Consider the following 25,917-nt stretch of genomic DNA (forward strand, 5'->3'; position numbering starts at 1 on the left):
AAAGATACAGGATCCAGTTTTATGTGAAACTCTGCCAGTTTGCAGCGGCAACTTTTCCAGTTGTTCAACAGGCCTTCGGGGATGAGTGTTTATCACAAAGGCAAGACAGATGGCAGAAGTTGTTTTTGGAAGGCTGTGAAGAAGTCGACAACAAAGCCCGTGCCGGACGTCCGTCAATTTTCTCAAACCATGAAAGTTTGACTTATGTGAAAGAACTTTTGCATGGTTGACATGTTAAATATTCCAAAAACTATTGTCCACAAGATTGTGACCAATGATTTGCACATGAAGAAAGTATGCGCGAATCTTGTCCCAAGAACTTTGACCGATGACCAAAAATCTTGCCGACTGGAAATTTGTTAAGACATTTTGAAACGTGTGAAAATGATCCTCACTTTTTGGACAATGTTATCACAGGTGATTAAACGTGGATATTCCAGTACAACCCCGAAACGAAGAAGCAAAGTGCTCGAATGAGCAAATAAAAGATGAAGACCATGCTCACTATGTTTCTTAACATTAGGGTAATCGTTCACCATGAGTTTGTACCTCCTGGGCCAAGTGTTAACTTTAAATTTTATGTAGAAGTCTTCAAGAGACTGAAAGCAATGATCTGGTACGTCAGGCCAGACATCAGCAGTAATTGTAAACTTCACCATGACAACAAACCAGCCCATACTGCCTTCACCATGATCAGCTAAATCTAATGTGGCAATGGCTCCAGCCACCCTACAATCCTGACTTGGCTCCTGCAGACTTCTTTTTGTTTCCCCGTTTGAAATTCCCCCTGAAAGGACATCGTTGGAGAACAATTGATGATGTGAAAGCAGCTTGTGAAATTGCTTTAAATGCTCTTCCTGAGCAGGCCTTCCAGGATGCCTTCGCAGATTGGAAATCCTGCTGGCAAAGGTGTATCAATACAGGACGACAATATTCTGAAGAATTTTAATGTACAGGTGTTATTCTTATTATGTAAATAAATGTTTTTTTTTTTTTATACCTGTAGAATCTGTGACTACTTTCTGGACAGACCTTGTACGTCTTCTATTCATGTAAATAATAATTTCAAGTTTACAGCTGCTGCAGTAGAATATGAAATATTTCCCGTTTCAGGATTCTAGATCACAAAACAATTAGCACAACTTTATGCAATTGCTGGGAAACAGATTCACTACCTAACATTCATACCAGCTATGAACGATCTGTCCAACATGACGCTGTTACAGATGAAATTATGATACAGTTCAGAGCAATCCAGGCATCACTACACGATGTCTTTTTAAGCGTAATGTAGTTTCACATTCAGTGGTTTGGGAGACACAAACAAAACAAGTTTTATCCTTATTATAAACAGCCACTTCAACATCTACACCCAGGAGATGGTCCACATCGCTTGGAGTTAGAATACAAAATGGTAGAATATGAATTGACAACTATAGAAGTATGTTTTGTCTACTGACAAGGCAAATTTCACTCAAGATGCTGTCAACAACTTACACAATGAGCATATGTGGCGAAGTAAATCCTCATGAAATGTTGGAAGGAAATTTTTAACCCCAGTTTAGCGTCAATGTATGGTGCGGCCTTCTTCACAATCACCTGTTCGGACCGTTCATATTACCTGGCCGCTTAAATTCTTAGGTCTACTTGCAGTTTCTTCAAGAAGAATTGACGCAGCAGCTTTAAGATGTCCTCTAGCACTGAGATGCAAATATATTTTCAGCACGATGGTGGACCTCTCTACTTCTATTGTGCCGTTTCCACTTACTTAAAGCCGTTTCCTCTCATTTCCCTGAGAAATGGAGCGGTCATGGAGGTCCACATTGCTGGCCACCAAGATCGCCTGATCTAACACCCAAAACAGAAAACATCTCATATTCTACTGCAACAGCTGTAGCATTACCATTACACACATTCAAAATGAATACCATATCAGTGTATTATTCTGTTTGTAAGTAAGTGTGCCATTATTTAAATAGCAAACTGATCACGTTCAAGCTAAAATTCACAGAACAACTTTACTAAGGACAGCACAGTTTACAGTACCCCGTATACTTAATGTACTTTATGGAATGATTTAAATTCTAATAGAGTATTGTGCATTGTTGATCAGCTGTTATTTTATTGCCGACTTTGAAATAATTTATTGTATTTTTGTTGTTAATAAAAAAATTATTACCAGTCATTTTTATTTATTTACTTTTATTTTACAATTGTGTAATTTCCAGTTTTTTAAATCTTTTTAACACTAAATTTTGTTTTTACAAAAGTTTTCTTTTCATTAAGAAAGAGTTTGTTTTTTGTTTACATTAAAAAAGCATTTTTCTGACAAATTTTATGTACTGCTTTTAAATAAAATTCAAATTTTTTTAACATTTTTTTGTTTTATTCAACTTATCGTACCCCATTTTGTTCAGAATTAAATTTTCAACAAAGTTGGCCCATCAGAACTTTGTGAGACATCTGTACTTTAAGTTTTAAATTTGTGCGATTTATTATATAACTTATTTGCTAATCTATGTAACTGGTTCAAATTAAACTAAATTTTCATTTAAAATTTCTGTGTTCACCTAACTTTATACAGTTTTTAAAATATTCCTCAAAAAATATGGACATTAAAAAAAGTTAATGGAGGTAGTTTAAAATCCAGAATAATTTATTTAAATGATTAAGCAGTTACCTAAATCTTGTTTCTTGGTTATATTTTTGTGCTCATTTAATGACTACACAAGGGACGTTCAAATAATTAACGAGACAAATTGGTGTAGAAAAAACTGGTTTATTCAATTACAATGAAACTTTTCAATGTAGTCTCCAGCAACATTTAGACACTTGTTCCAATTTTCTTTGAGCTTTCTGATTCCTGCAGCATAGAAGTCTTTACCTTGCTGTTTGAACCATTCAAACAGTAATGAACATTCAAACAGCAAGGCCATTCATTCAAACAGTAATGAACCATTCGGTTCATTGTCATCGAACTTCTTGCTGCGTAAAAAATCTATGAGCGAGCTGAACAAATGAAAATCAGATGGGATGAGGTCTGGGCTGTAAGGACGATGTGACAACACCTCTCAACCCAACTTCTTGAGCACTTCTCTGGGTGTCTATGGATTTGAATCAACTGTCTTTGAACCCATCTCGAACATGTTTTTCAATAATTCAGCATGTCATGAATGATTCGATGCGCGGTTCCAACACTAATAGTACACAAAGTAGCAATCTGAGAAGTTTTGACACGCCTCTTCATGAATAAGATCATTTATGTGATTTTGCAGCAGAAATAGAGAATTTATTCAGGTGTAAAACTCTCTTGATAGTGTGTTTAAGACATTGTTTTGGAAAAGGAGGACCTATAAACTAGCCTACCTTATTCTCTTTTAGAGTTTGTCATTTGGGGTTGTTTGAAACATAGAATATAATGTGGAAGTCTGGAAATGTGGGAAGAGTTGAGGGAAAGATTAGATGCAACTTTCAGCAGTCAGAAATGGAAAATGAAGCATAGTGATTGGTGGAAACCTAAGCGCAAATATCTTCAGGTATGTTATCCAGACAAACTGAGGCATTTTGTTAAGAATGTAACTAAATTATTGTTGGTCTACATGGAAAACTTTAAATGTAGATTATTACTCATATGTTGTAAGTAGATTATTTTTTAAGTTATCAGATCCAAAAATAATTAAATAATTATTTTATGCTAATACATTTATAAATTTATTTTATTGAATTTTCTGGTGCAAGGTAATAATTATTGTTTTGTTCCAATAAGTTATAATTATTGATCTTTATTATAGTTAACTGAAGGAAGTGAAGATAGGCACAAAATTTCCAAACTGCATTATTTTTCTGTAAGCTTACTGCAGATCTACTTTAATAGTTTATAACATATTTTGGTGGTTTTTAACCATTTGTAACAAATGTTTAATTTTGTTCACAATAAATTTCTTAAGATCTTACCTAATAGTGAAGTTGCATAATTAAATGAAAGTAATATTTACAATGTTGTAAAGATTAAAAGATTTAATAACCACCAATTTAAAATCAAGATAAGATATTCAAACCTATTTATTTTGTAAATGTTATTGGGTAACTGTGTGTACATATTTCATTAAAAATATTTGACTTGTATTTTTTTATTTATTTATAAAAAACATTTTATTAAAAAAAAAAAAAAAAAATTGTGGACAGAAAGATAATAAAGCAAGATAAGGGTCCACATTCTTAGTGTCATCTTTTATTATATGTTTGTACTTTTGGAATAACACCATTGCCAAAAGTTATTGTACTGGTATTGTTAAATATCTGTTAGTCTTTATATAACGTTTAGTCAGGGAGGGGCGTTGACTAAACCCAAAGACTAATAAAAGTTTAAAAGTACCAGTACATAAATTTTGATAATGTTTTTTTTTTATTGTATAGTTATTGATTGCTTTAAGCAACAAGTAAAGAAGATAAAATTGTTCTATTGTTATGGACAGATTCTAATTTTTTATTCAGTCTTAAGGTATTTTATAATATCATTTGAATTCTTTTTTTTAAAAATATTTATTGATGTTCATTTTTATTATTTTTGTTATCTATTTGTTAAGTGAGGTTTTTTTAATGATTATCACATTATAGTGAAAATGTGCTCTTTTTTATCATATTATCGCTAGTGGAAATAATTTTTTTTGAATTTAAAAAATAATTTTTTTTTGCCTGCCTTGAATTTATTATTAAACTTTTATAGTATATGGTTAAGTAAATTGTGTTTTTTCAAGTTGTTTACTGCTCTATTGGAAATTAATTTTAGTTACCTGTTTAATAGTGAATTTGATTTTCTGTTCAATTTCATATTATTCAATTTTGAGGCTGATTTACATTATTATAACTTCACGTTTTAATATATTTTTTGGAGAGGGATAATATCCTGGGTTGCCCTTACCTAAACCTTTTTTTTAGCCTTTTCTGGTGTGCTATTGAGTCAGACCTATACTGTATAATTTTTTCTGGATATCTATTCAGCATTGATCAACATAATGTTTACACATTTCATGTACTGCCTGGAAGTTTTTGTAGCATTGTTCTTTTTGCACACATTTACATTTTGTAAATGTATTCTTGTATACAGCAGCTATGAAATTATATAATTGAAATAGTTATGCATATGCAAACGAAGCTGTGACTGCTTTGAACACAAGTGAATCAAACTCTTGAGTTTTTTACTTAAATATAAACTTTACAGAACTCAAAATGAGCCAATTTATGATGGACATTTTGTTTACATTTCAGTTCATGGCAACACATTACGTATTGTCATCAAATTCATTGTATTTTGATTGTGTGTTTCACAGAATTATGCAATCTCAATGAAAAATGATAATTGCAGTTAAAAAACTTGATTAATCATGCATATGATCATTACTCCCATATTGTATGCTATTTTCGAGTTGTAGGAATAGTTTTTTCAGGCCTTTTGGTACTGTGATGATTGAAGATCAATGATCTTGTATCAAGATTGAAACTTAGGATTAAATAACTTACAGAAATTCATAATACTTTACGTGAAGTTACACATTATGCTATTTATTCTTATGAAGTATATATATAAGCATAAATAACTTTCTGAAAATTCAAATAATTCATCAACTTACAAAAGACAACCCAATTAAACACAAAAGACAACAACTTGATCACCAAACAGTAACAAAAAACCTAAAAAAATAAACTAATACCAATAGAGTCGACTTTTGTTGCAGGATCCTGCACATCAGTCTGTACATAATTCTATTATTAAGTCAACTAAAAGGAAATAAAAACTTTAAAAAATTTAGAAAACATAAACCCTAACAAGTTAAACTTCACCGTCATACTGGAATGATATAAATGTAAAAAAAAGTATGAATAACCAACAGATTGTCATAGAAGATGATGTTTAAAGATGTAGTGGGTTATACAGTGCAAGAATGTTTACAAACCTAGTTGTGTGATGTAAATTTACATCATTCCAGTACAGCAGTGAAATTGTGTTATTACAAATTTTATGGTTTTTAGGGTTTATGTTTGCTAAATTTTTAAGTTTTTATTTCTTTGTTGTTGAAATAATAGTAGAATTGTGTATAGACTGATGATGTCTGATCCTGCAAAAGTCTACTGTTGGTATCGGAATTTTTTTAAGTTTTTCTGTTGCTGTGTTTGGAGGTTAAGTTGTCAGTTTTTAAGCTTAAGTAATGTTTTAGGACATTATGTCCTGGGATATAAATAAAAAGTGAAACTTATATTAAAGAAAATTGTAGCAATATGAACAGAAGCAGAGTTGCATAGACATGACATCACCATTAAAAAAAGAAGAAATTGAAAGTCTTGCATAAATGTTTTGAGTTGCTGTTGGTGAAGCATGTTTTGGAAACTTTGACTCTCAGTTTTAAATAGCAGTCAAATGAGAGGCAAATTCCTTCTGCTTATAACCAAAAAAATGTTAATCAGCATAATCAAACATTAAACAAACACAGACTCCTTTATAAATACCCCGTAAATAATTAATAAAAAAAAGTAAAAAATAAAATTTGGGAAATGCTGTGAATAAAATCAATAAATTACTAGGATTACTATAAGTAATATTTCTAATACATACATATTATAAATATGTATGTAGAAGTATTTAAAATACTTCTATACAAATATATTTACAAGGATATTTTACACTTACAGTTACTGAACACAGTTGTTACACTTATCGCGACAGTTAAAAAGAGTTCAGTTTAATGGATCAAATGTGACAACAGTGTGTTATTATGAAAATATAAAAATTGTGGAGAAAAATGCACAAAAAGGTGATCTGGTATGCTCAGAGGTGGCCACTTAATTCTGCGCTGGTAATGCATGGTTGCATTGGGGAAGGGAAGTTTGTGACTAATTTGTTCAAGTATTTTTGCATTCTCTATACAGCTGGATACAAGGTCATTGATTTTGACTCCAACTTGAAGAATCTGTGCATGGATATGTTTTTCTTCCCTGGAAGAATTACTGCATTGTTTTCTTGGAGGATATGAAGTTGACCTTAATTATATCAGTAGAATACTGCTAATATTAAATATTTTACAAATTAAATATACTAAATCTAATAAAATGTTGAGAATTGAAAAACAGGTTACTGCTTAAAAGAACTACAAAAAGATTATATATAAACTATAATAAAATAAACTAAGATTATAATATATAATCTTAGTTATTAAGACCTTCATTTAAATTCTATATCTTCTAAATTAAATACCAGTTTTAATGGAAATTTATTTATAATTATTACTGAAATGTATAAAAATGTTAAATGATGTAATACCTTTTTTTTAATTAGTAGTTTTAATAATGCCAATTTTAAATTAGTATGGATAAGTTTTTATAAAATTATCTCATAAAATGGTTGTTGTGGCGGTGGTCATTTTACATTAATTGGTTTCATTCCTTATACATGGTATGGGATATAGCATTTGGCCTTTTAGAATTCTTGTACCACTGTTATCTGGATTTTTCTCAACATGTTTTAATAATCATTTTTCCAAATGTAACATTTTTATGCTTAGAGGTCTTCCTAAATCATGAGCTGTTTCTTTTTTCTTTTAACCTTTCATGGAGAATTAAAAAAATCTTTTCATTTTATAGATGGCAGCCAGAGTAAAATTTTGCATATAGGGAGGGATACATGGGTTATGCTTTTGATTCAATCTTGAATGCACGGTATTACTTGTATGCATTATAATTGCATGATTCAATTCATACATAAGATGCATTTGTGCCATTTCAGTATCAGAATGGAAATCTTAATTTTCAGAAAAGTAAAACAGAAAAATTAGTATCAAAACAATTAACTAATTAATTATCCTTTTTCAGAATTAGAAGAAAAAACCAATAATAAAAGTGAAACAAATAGGTAGAATAAAATAACTATTTTCGCTATTAGTACTATTACAGTACTGTACCCAATACAATTGTAATACAATAATAATGCAACTTTACCGTTTTAAAACTGTTATTATGCAAAGTGTAATTCAATTAACAATTGTTAATTAAATCTGTTAGTAAATTTAATGTTTTCATTAATAAGTAATATTTAATTATTCTAATTTATTAATCTAAAAAAAATGTTTTTTTTTTTATAATGAAAGACTCAACATTTAGCTAATAAAAGGTATTTTGATAAATCTAATGATTATAGAGATAAAAAAGTTTTAAATATCAACATGGTTACCATTTTGAATTTCGTTAATATCATTTCCTTAGTACGTAGTTTTTTATCAGAAAAAGTTTTCTTATATGTTCCAAATATTATAATTATTCTTCAGTCCACTGTATAGACATTTATCTATAAAAAAAAAATACAAAATTGTGAACAAGTGGAAAACGAATGGGAGATAGAATTTTTTCATGAAACATTTTTGTTCATTTTGTTATGTAGAATCCAGAAATGAATTCATCTTTTTGTTATGCTCTATTTGTATTATACTAACTGTATAATTTAATACAGCAAACCTAGTTTTATGAGGAAAGTATTCATCAGTTTATAGACCTTTGGAATTTTGAAGTAGCTTGAAATTATGTTCATTATGAGTATTGATCTTGTTCTGTTTGTTATAGTTCCTGTTTTCATTCTTTTTTTGGGCTGATGAAACATTCGTTAGATTTTCATTGATCAAACTAGGATCTTTTTTATTAAATTTAGCTTCTGCTATGGCATTTTACCTTATTTCATACCCTTAAGTTTCTAGGATGCCTCTCTGAAATGTTCCACGTGGTAATTATAGACACATTAGTTTATAAGAGAAGCAGTTTATAGTTTTTAACCAAGGACTTGAAAATAATTTTATTTGTAGTTATAATACGAGTCATTTTAGAATGGAAAATAAACTCAAGAGTTAAACATTTTTTTGTTGTGTAAACCTTTTTTTTGGGGGGTTTTTAGAATTGTAGGTTTTTTGTCTAGATCAGCAATTTTGAAGAATATTTCAATTAAGACATTTAGTGTTATTTCTGATGCAGATAGATGTAAAAACAAAGATTTTGATGTTAAGTAGACAATAAATGAAATTTCAAAGGTTTGTAACTTTTTATTTTTGTTAATCAGTTTTTTTTAATAATTAATATTTATTATTAATTTTTCTTTGTAGTGCGTTCGGAATGTGTAAATTGTTTATGGTATTGGCTTCCTAGTTGGCAGTATTACTTTCTCATTTTGTATATTTGTTTACATATATATGTATATTTGATGGTGTAGTTCAGAAATAATTTAGGTTTAGAATATTTTCTGTGTTATTTCATAGATCTGTATGAAGTAAGCCGATGTGATACAGTATGGTTTAGTGGTGGGAGGTCAATGTGTTGATGTCTTTTTGTGTCGCATTTAACTCGGGGATGGGACAAAGTTGTTGCAGTTGGACTAAATTTAGCCTCTTGGGCTAATCTTTTTTCAAACTCTTCTGCTACTGTACTAACCTCTGTCTCTCTTACTCATTTCTAGATTGGATCTTTGCCAGTCTTTTTCTACACATCACCAGGCATCTCCAGTATCCTCCTGTATGATAAACCAATCTCTTTTATATTAAATATCTATTATTATATAGTTTTTGTTGTGATAACATGTGTGAAGTGTATGGCTGAAAGTGTATGAGTGATTAATATTATTGTTTTGTCAGAATTTTTTTGGTATTATTCATATTTAAAAAAAAATTACTAAAACGTGTTCTGTAGTCATTACATTAGAATTGCTGGTTAACAAAATAGTTCACACATTCTACTTTGCATTTCATCTTGTACAGTAAACAATCTTTTTACTGTACTTTTTTCTTTATTTTACTGTTTTTTATATTTATGAATTTATTTTCTTTTAATCACAATTTTTGGTTATAAAAAGGTGTCATTTCAGTACATGTTGGATTAGTTTTATTAAAGATTAATTTATATTTGTTGGTTTTGATATACAGACTTGTCATTTATTAACATTTCTTAACATAGTGTAATATTTTATTCGTGGTTTAATGAAATTAGTGGCTACATGTAATTTTGTGTAACTGACCTAAATAATCATTTACTTTTAAATAATTAAAAAAAAAATTATTTGTCTGTTTCTTAATAGTAATAAAATGAAATCAGAATATCATTTAAAAGATATGTGCACTTTTTTAACATAAACAAATGTGTTTTCCTATTACAAATATGTGGAACTAGAACAAAAGATTTAGGTTAGTTAAATTGATGTCCATTTATTAATCGTACAGCAACTGTTAATGTAGCTTCCACTAGCTTTATATTTTATGTAATATTTTTTTCACGTGTAGTTTTTTTATTCACTGTGTTCTGTTATCTTACCTTTTGATTGGGTCTGTAGAATAGTTGCTAGATTTGTGGCAGTTAGCAGATTCAGATTCAATTCCTGCTAAGGTTGGGGTTTATTAATCTTAAGTTTACTTGTTTTCTGTTTAACATTAAGTATGATAAGTTATTTCTCACGTATTCAGACATCTGAATTATGTGGACTGAATCAGAATAATGTTGTTTAAATAAATAAATAGCTTTTTCTTATAAATGAATTTTATTATTATAAAACTTCAGAATTGGGCATCGTTCATGATTTTTATATTTTAAGTTTGTGTAGTTTAATGAAATACACACAGTAGACTTGTTAGTAGAATCATTTATTTTTTCAAATCATAAAATTTAGGTGTTTCATTTTTACTTATAAGTAAAACGCTACTAATAGTAGAAGTATCAATTAAATGTACATTAAATAATTAATAGAAGCGTTAGTTTATGCAGCCACAGAAGCATATTAAACTTGCCCATATATCATTTGAAGAAACATGATATATTAATTATTGAAGCCTGATTACCTATTTTGTTGTGCAGTTTTTCTAAGTGTATTTTACTGTAAGTAAAATTTGAATTTACTATTAATGTGATATGTACATTAATAATGATTTCAAACATTTACTTTTTACACTTACTGTTATCTAAATTGACTATATGATATTTCTGGACTATTTGTTTGTACTATATTAATCTGGGCCACATCTGATCCTGTTTAGTCTGGATAAATAGGGTTATACAGTTTTATAATTTCCATCTAAATAAGTTTATCTTGTGGCAAATTAAGTTATCTTAAATGCTTTATTCAAAAGATGTATAACTTGTAATTTTATTAAAATTTTCAAGCATATATATATATATATGCTTTATATATATATATATAAATAAAAATAAATAATATATAAATTATATATAATATAATATATATATATATATATATATATTGACATGATCCATATATCACCACCTATGCTAACAAATTATTGCATACTTCTTTATTTTCAACACATTTAGATTATTTTATATAAATCAGTTGCATTTATTTCTTAAGAATTGTTCAATAATGGTCAGTTACTTTCCTTGTATTACATTAGAAGCAACACAAAAGTAATTTTTCACTTATTTCATTTTGAGTAATTCTGTTGTATCTGTCATAATTGTATCTATCATGAAATCATTTATTGTGTATTAAAATATTAATTAACAGCTGAAGTGCAGATTAATTATTTAATATTTATTTCACGAGATATTTTGTTTTTTGATTGAATAATATGACAGACTTTTCCACAGAAAATATGTGGATTTGTTTTTCTAGTAGTCTAACCCATAGCTTCCTAACCAGTCATTACATACAAATTTTTTATCATGCATTTTAATCTATCAGGAGCATCAGATTATTTTGAGTTTATTCAAGTATTATTAAAATTTGTGATCTGAATTTGATACATTGTTATTTTAAAAACTATACTTTGAGTGACCTGAAAAAGTAGAATTATATGTGTTGTATAAATTGATGTTAAATGTGTTTGTTAGTGTGTGTATTGTTTGTTGGTGTATAACTTATCACATCTTTTATAAATTAAAAACAATTATTATTTTATAAATAGATTGTGAATTGTGTGTTTAATATATTCATATTATTTATAACATTTTTAATTATTGAATTATAAAAAAGAAATGTGAGTATTTTCACTAGAATAGTAGTAGTAACGTATTTTTTCAGGTCATTGTCTGATGTGTACATCAATAGATCATTATTAAAAAAAAATTGAACAATATTTTTTCCATCAATAACCTCATTTTGTATTTATCAAATTGAAATGCTTATAGTAATTAAGCAATAAAGATAAAACATCCTAATTAAAATTTGCTTATCAATCACTATTCTAGCCATAATTTTAAAATATTACACTCATGAGAATGGAAATACTCAGGAAAATACCATACGGTTAGCACATAAGCAAATATTTTATGATGCACCATGACTTCCAGCCTTACTCTTGTTGATCAGTATTAGCTTGATTTTGATGTAAAGGTTGAATTATCATTATAAATATCTCGTATTTTATTTCGTGTTATTATTGACTTGAAATGGAATAAAACATAACAGAAATAAAAAGTCACTGCTTTCCTTAATTCACTGGTAGTATTTGTTTTAAATACTTAACTATATATATATTTTTGAAATGTAATTCATTAGCTTTCAAGTTGTTTAAAACAGGAAAAATTACCAATAGGCACATCAGATGAAGGGGATACATAGGATCCTTACATTTTAATAAAACAAAAATAAACGTAAACATGAAAAATATTTAAATAAAATGCACAAATTGCTAGTTGGTATAAAAAAAACATGTGCTCAGGTGTAAAAGGCCTTCACACAGTGGATTTGGAGTCAAACCAAACATAAATCTTTATTTCACCAAAGGCTTACTGCAATTGGTTTAGGAATCTGTTGACATGAAGGTAAACAACTATTGTTTCTTCTTTACCATTTTCCAAATCAGCAGCAGTAACATTTTTCAATCTATACCCTTTTCTAAGATTTTCATACATTATACATTATTGAAGTAGATTCTTAACAGTCAGCAGTTTGTCACATACACCATACATAGGTCTTTCTTTGCCAGTAAGCATACATAAATTTGTTATTCGTATTTGACTGATTTTAAGTTTTGTCAAACCCACTTGCTTTTGGCAAGTCAGTTTTGCATCGCTCTTATGTCCACTCGTATGTAGTAAATTTTTACTGCATTCAATTAAGTATTGACTTCTACATTTTTGCTCCAATTGTTTTTAAAAATGTTCTAAAAACGATTTTTGATGTTTGCCACTCTAATAGGGATTGAATCCATATCTTCATAAATTGTTGCTATTATGGCGGTTTCATCTGTACAGTCACATCAAAAGCCTTCTCTAGATAAAAAAAAACTGCAACATAGTGTTTCTTTTGTGATGAAACTGTTATATATTATATTTTATAAATTTATCATTTGATCACTAGTCGAATGATACTGTTGAAAGCCTGCTTGATGCAAGTTTAAAAGACCTCTTTCTATAATCCAAATGAACCAATTATTTATATTTTTTCAAATATTTTTTCAGTAGGACACTAAAGAAATAGGACGGTAATTATTGGGATCTGTCAAATTTGTATCCTGTTTTGGGCCTGGAACAATATATATACATTCTTCCATTGCTTGGGGTATGTTCTGTTTCACTGTATTTCATTGTACAGTTTTATTAATCTAAGTTATGCACTGGTGTGACCATGATTTAATATATTTTATCCAGACTGGGTGCTGTTTTGCCAGTTTGCTGTAATGTTTTCACAAGTTTGCCAATTTTAAACGTACATTGTACAGAAGGTTTATTTCTGTTCTAAAATTTATATGAATCTCAAAACTTGTAATGATTTTCATTTTACATTTATATTTGATGTTCCCCACTATCAAATCAACAATTTTAATATCATTATTGAATAACATCATTAATGATATATCATAAATAATTGAATATTATTAATTTGTTAGTAAAAACCTTTAAATATTATTTTTTTTTAGATTACTACATGTATAGTTTTATACTAAAGTAGTATAATTTTTGTTTTAAAATGATTCTAAAATGTATCTAACTAATATTTGATATATAGTACTTCTCCACTGTTATAGTTTGAAAAAAATTAAATAAACGTTTTTTACCAATTCATGTTGTATGCAGGATAAAACGTAGTAATGAAAGTTAAAAATCAGTCTTTCTTATTTATAAATTTTGACAAGTGTATTTTAAATTGACAATTGATTTTACAGTAGATTATCCGAACTGTTATTTTTCTAATTGTTGATTTGATATTTTATTTTTGTCAAATGGTAGTTCCATATTATTTTTAATAAAAATTTAATTGTAGTCAAAGAGTAGTTATGGGATTAAAACATTAAGTTTTGTTCTTTTAAAAAATTAATTAATAAAGGGTCTATTTTGTATAAATTGTTGAGTTATGAACTGTAACTTACTGAAAAATTGTTTTAAAAACCAGGCCATCTATGTATCTTAAAAAAAAAATAATGAATAAATAAAAGTTTTCTTTTAATATGCAATATTTTCCCCAATAAAAAATATTTCAAAGATTTCAGTCTTATTTTATTCATAAAATGCTGAATAAATTGTCTATTTTGAAATTATTCATACATTCTTATTTCTTTTTTTAACTAATCCATCATGAATTGCTAAGGGAAAATATCTATTTGTAGAGTCTGTACCTGTTTTTTTTTAGTATTTCTTTGAAATCTTTGATAATTTGATAATTTTTTTGAATGGATTGTGGTATTAAAAACTCAATTGCAGCATCAATATGAAGTTCCTTTCCCACAAGCATTTCTTATTATTTATATCCTCATGTTTTTGTGGGATTTTACTATTTTACAGTCATACTTCTCATATTACCATTTTACAGGATTTATAAGCACTTTTCATAAATGTCGTAAAGGTTACCTTTAAGTTTTTTTACATAAAGGTATCAAAACATTTTGTAAGGCTACCTTAGTTGCTAGCTTAAATATACTTATTTTTAATAAACAAATGTTGCAAAATTTGTAATGCTTTGTGTTTGTTTGTGTAATAGTTTTATCTGTCAGTGAAGTTAGTATGTGTTTATATAGTAATGATATGCAAATTTAGTTTTATTCAACTGTACAAATATAAATATTAAGATGTATTGTGAACATATTTAGTTTTTTCATTATAGAAATAAAAATCACGTAAATTATTCCTAAAGAATATTTTTATAAATATGTTATATAAATTAAATTATCTAAATAGATATTGTAATGGCATAAAAAATACAGCATGAAAAATGCCATACTTGACTTGGATTTGAACCTGGGACCTCCAGATGAAAGGACAAGACAATACCAATCACTTTTAAACACAATATTATTAATATTACATTGTTTTTTATGATTTTTTTTTTCTTTGTTTTTGACTATTTTGTCTTTATGGAGAGCTGTCTTTTAAAGAAGTCTATTTTTTAAGGACATCTCTTTTGTTTCAATAGATCATTCTTATATTTTAATCTTTTATCAGTTAACTATAATACACCAAGTAGTACTTTTATTTTCTATGTGTTTCAAATAAAAACATATTTTTTAAATAAATGCTTAAGTTTAATATTGATTATTTATTTGTATTCTTAAGATTCAAAATAAGGTGTGAACTATGGTTTCGACTTAAAAAAAGGAAAGAACAGATTATAGCTAACATCACATACTGATTATAACTAAAAATACACATAACTAATATCACAGCACTTAAAAAATAATTTAAACTTAAATACTTAAAAAATAATAGCAATCACAGAATATATAAAATTTAAATAAACATAAATAGACTTCAGTGATGTCAAAGAGGAGTGTAGGGCCTCTTCTCTGATAACAATAAAATTAAAAAGTAATAAAAAACGGTTATACAGACTACATAAAACAGTACACAAACAAAAGAAAAACATCGTAACTTATAAATGATAAAAATAAAAATAATATAATAACCAGAAAGTATTACAACTGACGATATATTTGTAAGCAATTAATGAAATCAATTACTTTAATAACATCATTTAATACAAATATTGAATGGAATTGAACTATAGGTAGTTTGCATTTCTTAATTATACTTTAATAATTCCTTTTTCCAGTAGTACATTATGTCTTATTTATTTTTGTCTTATTTGAAATGAGCCCGCATTTCATATATGCGTGTGTGCACATACTTGTATTTGCCTAATTCCCAGCAGTTACTTCCTCTTCCCAGACCTGAAGAAGTTGCTTGGTGAATGAAGATTCACTATAGTTATGTTAGCTTGCTTACAATCTTTTTAGTTATGTCATTTTAAATGCATACTTACATAAATATACTTGTGTGCCTGGGGTATTCAAACTGTTAAATATCTTTAAACATGTTATCGTATGGTGAAAATAATTAACAATGAATTAACCACCAGTAAACTCAAAACTTGTAACAGTTATGTACTTACCTGCAATAAAGTACGCTTTTTGAATTCAAAGTTACTGTCAAATCTTTAATGAGGAGTTGGAGCTTAGACATCCACTTTTTTTGCTGGAAAGTCATTGATATGAATCTATTTAATTGCAAGATGATTTCATCGAAAAGAATTCCTGAAAAATCTGGTATTTTCTTTGTTAGGTCAAGCTTTCTGAATGGCCTTGGTACAGTTAAATACAATCTTTTATGTTACTTTTTTCTAACTCTATATGTCGTAACATGAATTGTCATATAAAACCAAATTTCTTCCTTACTTAGAACTGAGGAATTCTCTACAGTATAAACAATATTACTCCACATTGTAAATATTTGATTAATGCATTCTAGTGTCAATTGTTGTAATTATTTATGTTAATCACTTAATTCAGAGATGTATGAAATAGAAAGTAAAACGTACTTAAATATTTGTAATGAACAATTAATTTTTTCCCCCCGTTAGATATGTTTATAAGTGATACAGTTTGAAATATTTTTAATATGTATATTCCCTTATGTTTTTATTTAACTATTCTAGTCTATTTTAATTTAAACACTTATTACTTTCTTGAAAAAAAAACACAGGAGGATTTAATTTTGTTAAGCATATTCAATTTAAAAGTGAAGAAGTAAGAATTACCTTTAAATATAAAATATATATATATTTAAATATATAATATTAAATATATATATATATATATATATATATGTGTGTGTGTGTAGTTGAATTAGAATCTTTAATATACCATTTTAACGAGTTGAAGCAAAAATATCTTGAGTCAAGTAGATTATTATTAGAAATAAACTAATTATTCTTCCTCAGATTAATAGAAGTATTTATTTTAAAAGCAGTTACATTAAATCATTAAACTTATTCAGTCGGCTTTCACCAAACTTAAAGAAATCTAATTATTCAAGAAAAACTATGATCAGAAAGATTAAAGAATGTTTAAAATAATTAAAAAATAGAATCTTCACCAAGGAAGGGATTTTTTTGTTGAATCTGGTTAATTAAAATGATTTTCTAAATTTTTAAGTATATTTTTATTTTATATTATAGTTATACTTATTTTCTCAACCTGGGTACAGAGGTACAGAACTATGTTTACTTCTTTACTACTATAGAATTTTTGAGATTAAATAAATAAATATGCTAGTAATTTGTTCCAATTATTTTATTATAGATCTTTCTATAATATAATTTATCTTTCTATGTATAATTTCTGCATCATAAGTTGTAATTTGATTTATATTGATTATTTTGTTTTTGTATAAATCATATGTATTGTTTTAATAATTATAAAATGTATAACATTTTTTATACATTCCCTGATATTTTGATGCATGAAGTTACCTTAAGATACCTGCATTTTTGATAGATGTTCATATTATCAGCCTAAATATGTTTTTTTATGAAATGAAAGTCACAAGTATTCATTTTATTATTGAGTATGAATGATGGCTAATTTTTTTTATGGTTTTGCATAAATTAGTGATTGCGTTTCATTGCTCAAGTAGAGGCAGTGTATATAATGTATTGTTACTTAAAAAAAAGGAATATAAAGCATTTAGGGAAAAGAGGCACTTATCAGAGTTGCTTTCTTTGAGAGTAGTTTTATAAACCCTCTTTATGTTTTACAGATTGGATGTGTCAATGTGTGAAATTGTGCCCAGTAGGGAAAAAAACAGAAACCACTTTGCTCTACCCTTTTATTAGTAAGCCTGATGTAGCTAGCTTCTGTCTTGAGAATTGATTATTTCAATCTGAGGAGTAATTTGTATTTCATGTTAGCTTGCCTACAACATTTTTGATTAAGTCACTTTAAATATATACATACCTAAATGTACTCATATGTGATTGGGTGTATTCAAACTGTTATATATTTTTAAACATATTACTGCACAGCGATAATAATTAACAATGAATTAACCATTAGTAAACCCAAAACTCGTAAAAATTATGTACTTACATGTAGTAAAGTATACGCTTTTTGGATTAAATGTTATCATCAAACTTAAAACTCTGCCCTTAGTCTATGTTTTCTGTTTTGACAATAACATTTTCTTTGTTGCAAATTGCATGCTTATAACTGAAGATGAATCTTTGAATCTGATAAGACCTTATTCTGTTGATTATAAGATTCTGGTTACTTCATATATTGTGTTCGTTGTTGGTTAATATTGATTATACATGTATAATTAATAATAGTATATCATTTTTGTTTCAGGGAATGGTTTGTAAAGTGGTTGAACGTATTTTTTGTGTCGTTCATGATTGCACAGACATCTCTCAAAATAAAAAACATTTTCTTGAATTACCACCAGATACTCCTGTAAGAGAGTTAATTCAAGATGTTGCAAATCACTTTAATTATGAGCCAGATTCTTTTGAATTGACTCTTCAGAAACCAGCTGGAATTCAGGTAATTTTACATGTATTATTTACCTTTTCTTTTATTTTCACTTGTTTTCGAAGTACATAATTTTCTTAAAAGCTGGAATTTGCTCCAAGTTTGATGTATGATCAAAAAGCGTGCTCTTTATTTGTTATTGTGGTATAGAAGTGAAGCTGAATTTGCTGTAATCAATTTATAATTTGCTGTTAAGTAGTAGTATTCTGCTGCTCTGATAAATTTGTTTATGACATGGAAATGTAGAATTCTAGAACAAATTCAGTTCTCTCTTTTGCATTGTTCTGGTTCTCTTATACTCACAATGTTGCTGTATATTTCAGTTAATACAACTTAAGAAACTAATCCATCTCTATCAAGTAAATGAATAGATTGTATTATTTCTTATTTATAATTAACTATGGGTTGTACCTCTTCATTTTGTTACCTTCATTTATCTTGTTTCAAAATTTGCTTCATTGATAATCTTCAATTTATATCTTCTTCTGCACTTTACATATAGTAATTGCCTTACACAGTACTTTCATACTTGTTAGTGTATAATGCAATTACACTTTAAAAATAATTTTAATAAAACATAAAATTTTTTCATTCATCTCAATGCTTTTCAAACATTTTAAGTTTTGTTTTGTTGTAAAACAATTATTTGAATTTCAGTTCTTTTGAAGTAAAACCAATTCTATTAAGTAAATAAATTCCTAAAATGTTTTTGCCCTACTATGAATGGGTTGAATTCATTTGTTTCTTTAATGTTGCTCAGATTATAATTTGTACAAAAGGTGTTTCCTAACAAAGACTTTAAAATCATATTCTAACTAGAGAAGTAGAGAAGAAACAGGGGAAATTAAAAATATATTGGCATTTTCAACATTAAATGTATAAAATATATATTGGTTGCTTCATTGTATAATGTATTAACTGATACTTAACCACCTAAACATAGTAAACAGATAAGTAAACTTACCAAATTAACACCAATGATTGATGTTTGCAGGATCCGTCATTATCAGTTGGTATTCATTCTATAAATACATTTAAATTAATTATTTAAAAAAATTAAAATTTAGAGTTGCCTAAACTATCACTATTTTATCTTGAAACTTTACTGCGGACGAACATGAAATTCCACTGCCCATACTGGAATCAAGCACATACTTGAATTTAATTAGCACAGTGGTCGGTCAATATCTTGATGGACTATTTGAATTTTCAAAAAATGAAATATATATATATATATTTTTTTTTGTTTTTTTAAAATATATATGTATTTACCAGAAACATTCATGAAGCATTAAGCCTGTCTGTGGTCTGATAAAATTGTGCCAGACTTAGAAAAGAAATTCAGCTGCCATACTGTATAGTTTTATTTTACAGAAGTGGGTTTTTGTTTAGAAAAAATTATACTCTGGCGACTGCAGTTCTATTTAAATAAATAAAAAGTAATAGACTAATCCACATTTTCCTTTATTACTTTATCCTCAATGGATAAAGATAATGTGTATGATTACCCTGGAAAATTAATCAATTTTGTCTTCTTGTAATGTTAATAAAGCTGTATTTTTCATATATTACATGAAGATTTGCATGTTTGCTTTGTGAAAATAAAGTGTACATAGTGTTGAATATTTTTTAAGATAACTTATGTTATGACTTTTATTGAAAGAGAATTTCTCTGCACATTTTTGTATTCTTGAAGGCTTTATGTATTAATCCTTGTTTTAATTTGAATTTTTTTGTATTGGTGCTTGGCCAAAATTAATTAATCACAAAGTGCTAATAAGTAGCCTCTGGTTAATTATAGAATGTGTTATATTGTCCCATACTACTTGATTATTTCAGACTACTATGTTATAAGTGCAAGTTGACTTTATTCCAAATCAAAATTAAATTGTATTGCAACAGAATTCTGGAAATATAATATTTGAAGCAGTTTGAATTTAGTGATTTTTTTTCTCTGTACGACAGTCTGCAATTCCTTCAATGTTGTGCATTATGTTACTTTTCTTATATTCCAGTTTCATATAATATTTAAATGTGTTTTAGAAGTTGTACATAATTTAAATATTCTTTCATGTATAAGATAATGTTCATACATGAGCACATTCCATTTTTATGGATTCATTTTCTTTATTTATTAGAAGATACCTACAGAATTACCAAAAAATTCTCAATATTTGAAGTATAATTGAAAGCCACTAAATAAAATTCATTTCTCTGTCAAGGTTTTTTTAAAATTTGCTGTCTTCAATTGTTATCTCTAATTTATTTTTCTGAAATACTTCTTAAGCTAGCTAGAACAAAAAAAAATTTGGTCTGTTTTTAGTATGGTGTCATGTCACTTTTGATGAACCAAAAGATATTTGACATATTTATATTTTTTAATATTAAAATATTAATATTTAAATAATAGAAACTTTAAGCATATGTAAAGGTTTACATTATTAGAACTAAATCACTGTTAAGGTACATTTTTATTGAAGTTTTATTTGATTGTATTCTTTCTTTCTTTTTCCTATTTAGCCTCCGGTAACTACCGTTTAGATAATTCTTCAGAGGATGAATGAGGATGATGATATGTATGAGTGTAAATGAAGTGTAGTCTTGTACATTCTCAGTTCGACCATTCCTGAGATGTGTAGTTAATTGAAACCCAGTTTGATTGTATTCTAGGATGATGCAAGTTAACCGATGAAATAGATATTTGGATTAGATTCTGTCATTGACTAATATATTAGAACACATTCATGGTGATCGAGATTAAATTGTGAACATGCATAAGTAGATTTTGTTTGCAATGTAGTGGGTCAAACTATATTAGAGTTATATTAATGAGGAGTTTTAATAGTATTAATTCTGTAACTTAATGTTAATATGAAACATGTCATATAGTATGATTTAAAGTATAGTAGTAGTTTGTATTTTGATCAGTACTGTACTGGTTGTATAAGAATTTAATCTGATTCTGTATTGTTTGGAATTTTTATCAAAAATGTAAGAAAAATATTTTTTTGAGTAATGAAGATCTTTTCAAAGAACTGTACACCTCCATCTCTACTATTATTATTTTTAAAAAAACAAAAACAATTGTCCTGTAGGAAAGCAGTGTGTTTTTCAGTGAGTGTTTGTTTAGTTTTGAATAGTATAATGTACTAGTAAAAATTATTATGACTTATGTTAATATACAGCATGTAATATTTTAAAATTGGTGGGAGTGTGATATTTTCTAATAGGTGTCCTAGTCATTAGTTTTTAGATTTTTTGTAAGATTCAGCAGAATACAGAGTTTCACAGGCAGTTGCCATCCCACTGAATCTCAGTAATGAAATAGTTAGCCTGCCAATAATAATTAATGAAAAAAGATGGCATTATGATTGCCAGTGAGAAATCTAGTTTAAAGGTATGTATTTTTGTTTAATACTTCCTCATGCATACAATAAATTTGGGATTGGTGAAATTATAAACAATGTAAAATTGTTAATTAGTATTATGCTGATGTAATCTGGATAAAATGTCTGATTTCCAAAAGGTTTGTGGATGGAATGGGCCATGAAAGTGCATGGAGGATGCCAGGCACTTTTTTGTTCTTCTAAGTTTATGTTACTGATATCTGGTTTGTGTACCTAAGTGCATCCTTTGTGATATGATTGGGAGCTATTTTGAACCAACCCCAGGACTCTGTTTTTTTGTGTGGTGGCATTACAGTAAGAGTAGTAGTTAAATTACCTCTGTAGTAAAGCTAAATCTCATAATTCCTTCAAAGATGCAGTACATTGGTGTCTCATGTGGAATTAGGACAATAGCTTATGCTTTATCCAAGGTATCTGTTTAAGGAGAAAGGAGTGAAGGATTAGGTAAGTGAATCTATAGAAGGAAAATATGATTGATCTACATAAGCTCCTTTTTGATGGGCATAATTTACGATCTTGCATAAGACCAATATGTGATATTTTCAGATGTATTGGGTATAAGTATGCAGCATATATATTGATTTTAATAGCCTGTCTATTTGAACTGAATTAGTTGTTTGTTGAATTTCCCTGCTTTTGATTTTCTGTACATAATTGATTATTTAATATTGATATTGAGTAATATTATATGCACATAACTGAATATTTAAGTAAAATGTGTTTAGTTAGTTATATGTCAATTTTTGGTTTCATATTAAATACCTTTTGTTTTCGGTTTGGTTATTACAGGTAGTGATTTCTGATAAATTAGAAGGTTCATTGGAAGATGTCGGTTTTAATTTAGATCCTGGCTGTCGTAATTTCTTAGTCCTGTCTCCACTGGTACTGAGAGCTTCACCTGCCGTTGAAGATGAACTCAGTTTGGGAGCTTCTGCCAGTCCAACCGGTACTTGTACAGGAATTGATCCTGATGAATATCCCCCGGCGCCACCTTTACCACCTTATATGACATCATCGTCATCGACAACAAATGTTGCAATAACTGAATATTACACTACATCTGCTCTCATTAAACATGATACAGGTAATAATTTCAAGAATTAGAATTATTAATTGAATTAAAAGTAGTAATTGTTACTGGATTTTTGTAACTGTTGTAACTAAGTATTAGATGTAGCATTACATAAATTGAAATATTGTCAGTTTCTTGTCTACCTTAATGTTTTAATGTTTGTGATGATAATAACTGTGCTGGTTATATATTTTTTTCAAAAGAGAAAATTTTCCCTTTACATTAAAAGTTCACAATATCTTATTTGGTAAGGAGTATTGTAATATTAAATAGAAATGAGGAGCGTTATCTATTGGTTGTTGTCTGCGCCTATAAGAGAGAACTGATTTACTGTTTTCAACTACTCAGGTATAGGTTCAAAGTATGAAACAATCTTAAACATACTTAGATGTTTCAGCATGAATCTGGTTTCAGTATGGAACAGCATGAATCTGGTAAAAAATGTTGTTAATATTTAATGTTATATATACTATCCTGTTCAAACAGTTGCAGTTGAGAAGATAAGTTCTCTTCATTACCAGATGAGTACTGTTTTGCATCACCAGATAAGTTCACTCTTTTACAGAATATGTAAGAAAATAATAAATTTAGATGTTATCTCTTTTGAGAGTTGAAAGTTCTACAAAATTCTGCAAAATTATTTTTAGTGGAATATCTCTCTCTCTCTCTCTCTCTCTCTCTCTCTCTCTCTCTCTCTCCCTCTCCCCCCCATCTCTTCACTGATAAATTTCTTTCAGTGATAATAAATATCATAGTTGACCAAAATTATTAACAATTAAGCTAGTTCATGAGAAAGTTTTAGTGTTTATGCTTTAAAGAAAATTGTTAGATTGAATTACTAAATGAAATATATATTTTGTCATTGTCTTGTTATTTCACTTATTAGGTATGTAATTATTTTATGAATTGCTTCATCACTGAGTTTTAAAATATAGAAAAGTGTCATTAGATAGGTTTCTGTAAAGTATGAAAGAAGTAGAAACATATTGGCAAAATATAACGTAGGTATAATCAAGTTCATAATTTTATATGTATGAAGTTGCTATAAATAAGCCTTCAAATCTGCAGGTGACCTGTGGTCATCATAAAAGAAATGAGAACAATTCTTGTGTCAGACTACTTAACTTAAATTTTATGTATTTATCCATTATATGTCCATTATAAATGGGTGCTCACATAATTCAATGAATCTATGGAAAAGGAGTTTAGAATATACAGACATGGATAGACTATTTTTGTGATTTTAATGTATTAAAATAAATTAGTTTAATTAACAAAATCTGATAGATAATAATAACTGAAGTTGCCATTTACTTGTTACTCGGCACTAACTAATGTTTATTTAAGTGGTATGTTATTGGATGGTTGGCAATAAGGTCTATTGTTTATTTAAGATTCATTGCATTAAAGTAAAATATATATATATATATATATATATTAATATTAATATTACTGAGTTTTAGGATACATTCATTGCAAGTGGATGGTTATTTTTCAAATAAGTTTGAGTTCATTTGAGAAAATTCTAACATATATGTGGCTAATTTATTACAAAAACTTGCAAATGGTAAATAATTTTTTTATTTCAGAGTAATGCTAAGTAATTCAGCATCCTATTATATTCCAATAATGAAAGAAAAAAACACTTGAATTTAGGAAGTTAAAATTTTTGTGTCATTTTAAGGAATCAATATTAATTTTCATCAATGTTTATTTTATCCATATTATTTATTGAGGACTTGTTAAAACATTTATTTTTTGAACTTCACACTTGCAGAATAATTTTTTTACCACAATAATTCATTTTTTAAGTACAAAAATAAAAGAATATTTACTTTCATAAAGCAGCTAAAAAATTGAAATGAAAATAAAAATAATTTTATAATGAAATGTATTTTAATAAACTTAATATATTTAAATACGTGTAGAAAACTTATGAAATTCTGTACTCTTAAACAATATTTTGTCATTATAAAAACATGTTATCAGATTTTTTTTATATTAGTAGTACTGTAAATACTTTCACTTAACCTTGTTTATTACATATGGGAATTGATTTATAGAATTTTATCAGCTGCTGTGTCTGTGTGAATATTTGTGTATGTTGTGCACATATACATATGATGTCATCATGTGTATTAAATAAATAATTGTGTTTTTTCTTATACTGTGGTTGATATAATTATGCTTATTTTTTCTGTTTAAAATATAGTGTTTTTTTTTTTATTTTTCATTTTGTTAAATATGTATTACATAGATTTTTAATATATATATTATAATATTTTATAATATTATTATATAATATTTTTAATATATATATATATATATTTTTTAATTAATACTTAATTATTTTCTTGATTAATTTATAATGGTTTGTTCTTTGTGTTAAGCAATTTTTTATTATTATTAATTTTTTTACTTATTTGATTCATAATTGTACATGCATGTTGTGGATTTTGGAGAGTAGTAACAATTTAATTCTAAGTTTAAGGTGTATTAATGTTATTAATAGAAAATTTTTAATAAGTTGGGCGTTGTCATTTATAAGAATGTTAAAACAGTGCTTTACATTTTCATCTGATGTGCTAAAAATGCCAAGTAATCGTGCTTTTGTTTTCCATCAGATTAATGCAGGTATTTGTTAACATTTTTATAGATATTA

At 27.5% G+C, this 25,917-nt stretch overlaps 1 protein-coding gene across 3 annotated transcripts in view; it reads left to right on the forward strand.

Annotated features, from left to right (window-relative positions):
* Window positions 1–25,917, forward strand: part of LOC142329185 (ubiquitin carboxyl-terminal hydrolase 47-like) — a 115,908-nt gene that overhangs the window by 12,947 nt on the left and 77,044 nt on the right. Inside the window, exons 3-5 of one of the 3 annotated variants that reach the window (XM_075373580.1) lie at window positions 9,488–9,543; window positions 18,594–18,788; window positions 22,973–23,267. In XM_075373580.1, the coding sequence (XP_075229695.1) occupies window positions 18,597–18,788; window positions 22,973–23,267 (487 nt within the window). In that variant the 5' untranslated portion in view covers window positions 9,488–9,543; window positions 18,594–18,596. Of the gene's footprint in view, window positions 1–9,487; window positions 9,544–13,438; window positions 13,538–18,593; window positions 18,789–22,972; window positions 23,268–25,917 lie in introns of those variants that run through there. The other 2 variants (XM_075373581.1, XM_075373579.1) reach the window with 2 other exon arrangements.

The sequence above is a fragment of the Lycorma delicatula genome, chromosome 8 (genome assembly GCF_047948215.1).
Source record: "Lycorma delicatula isolate Av1 chromosome 8, ASM4794821v1, whole genome shotgun sequence".
Lineage (NCBI taxonomy): Eukaryota > Metazoa > Arthropoda > Insecta > Hemiptera > Fulgoridae > Lycorma > Lycorma delicatula.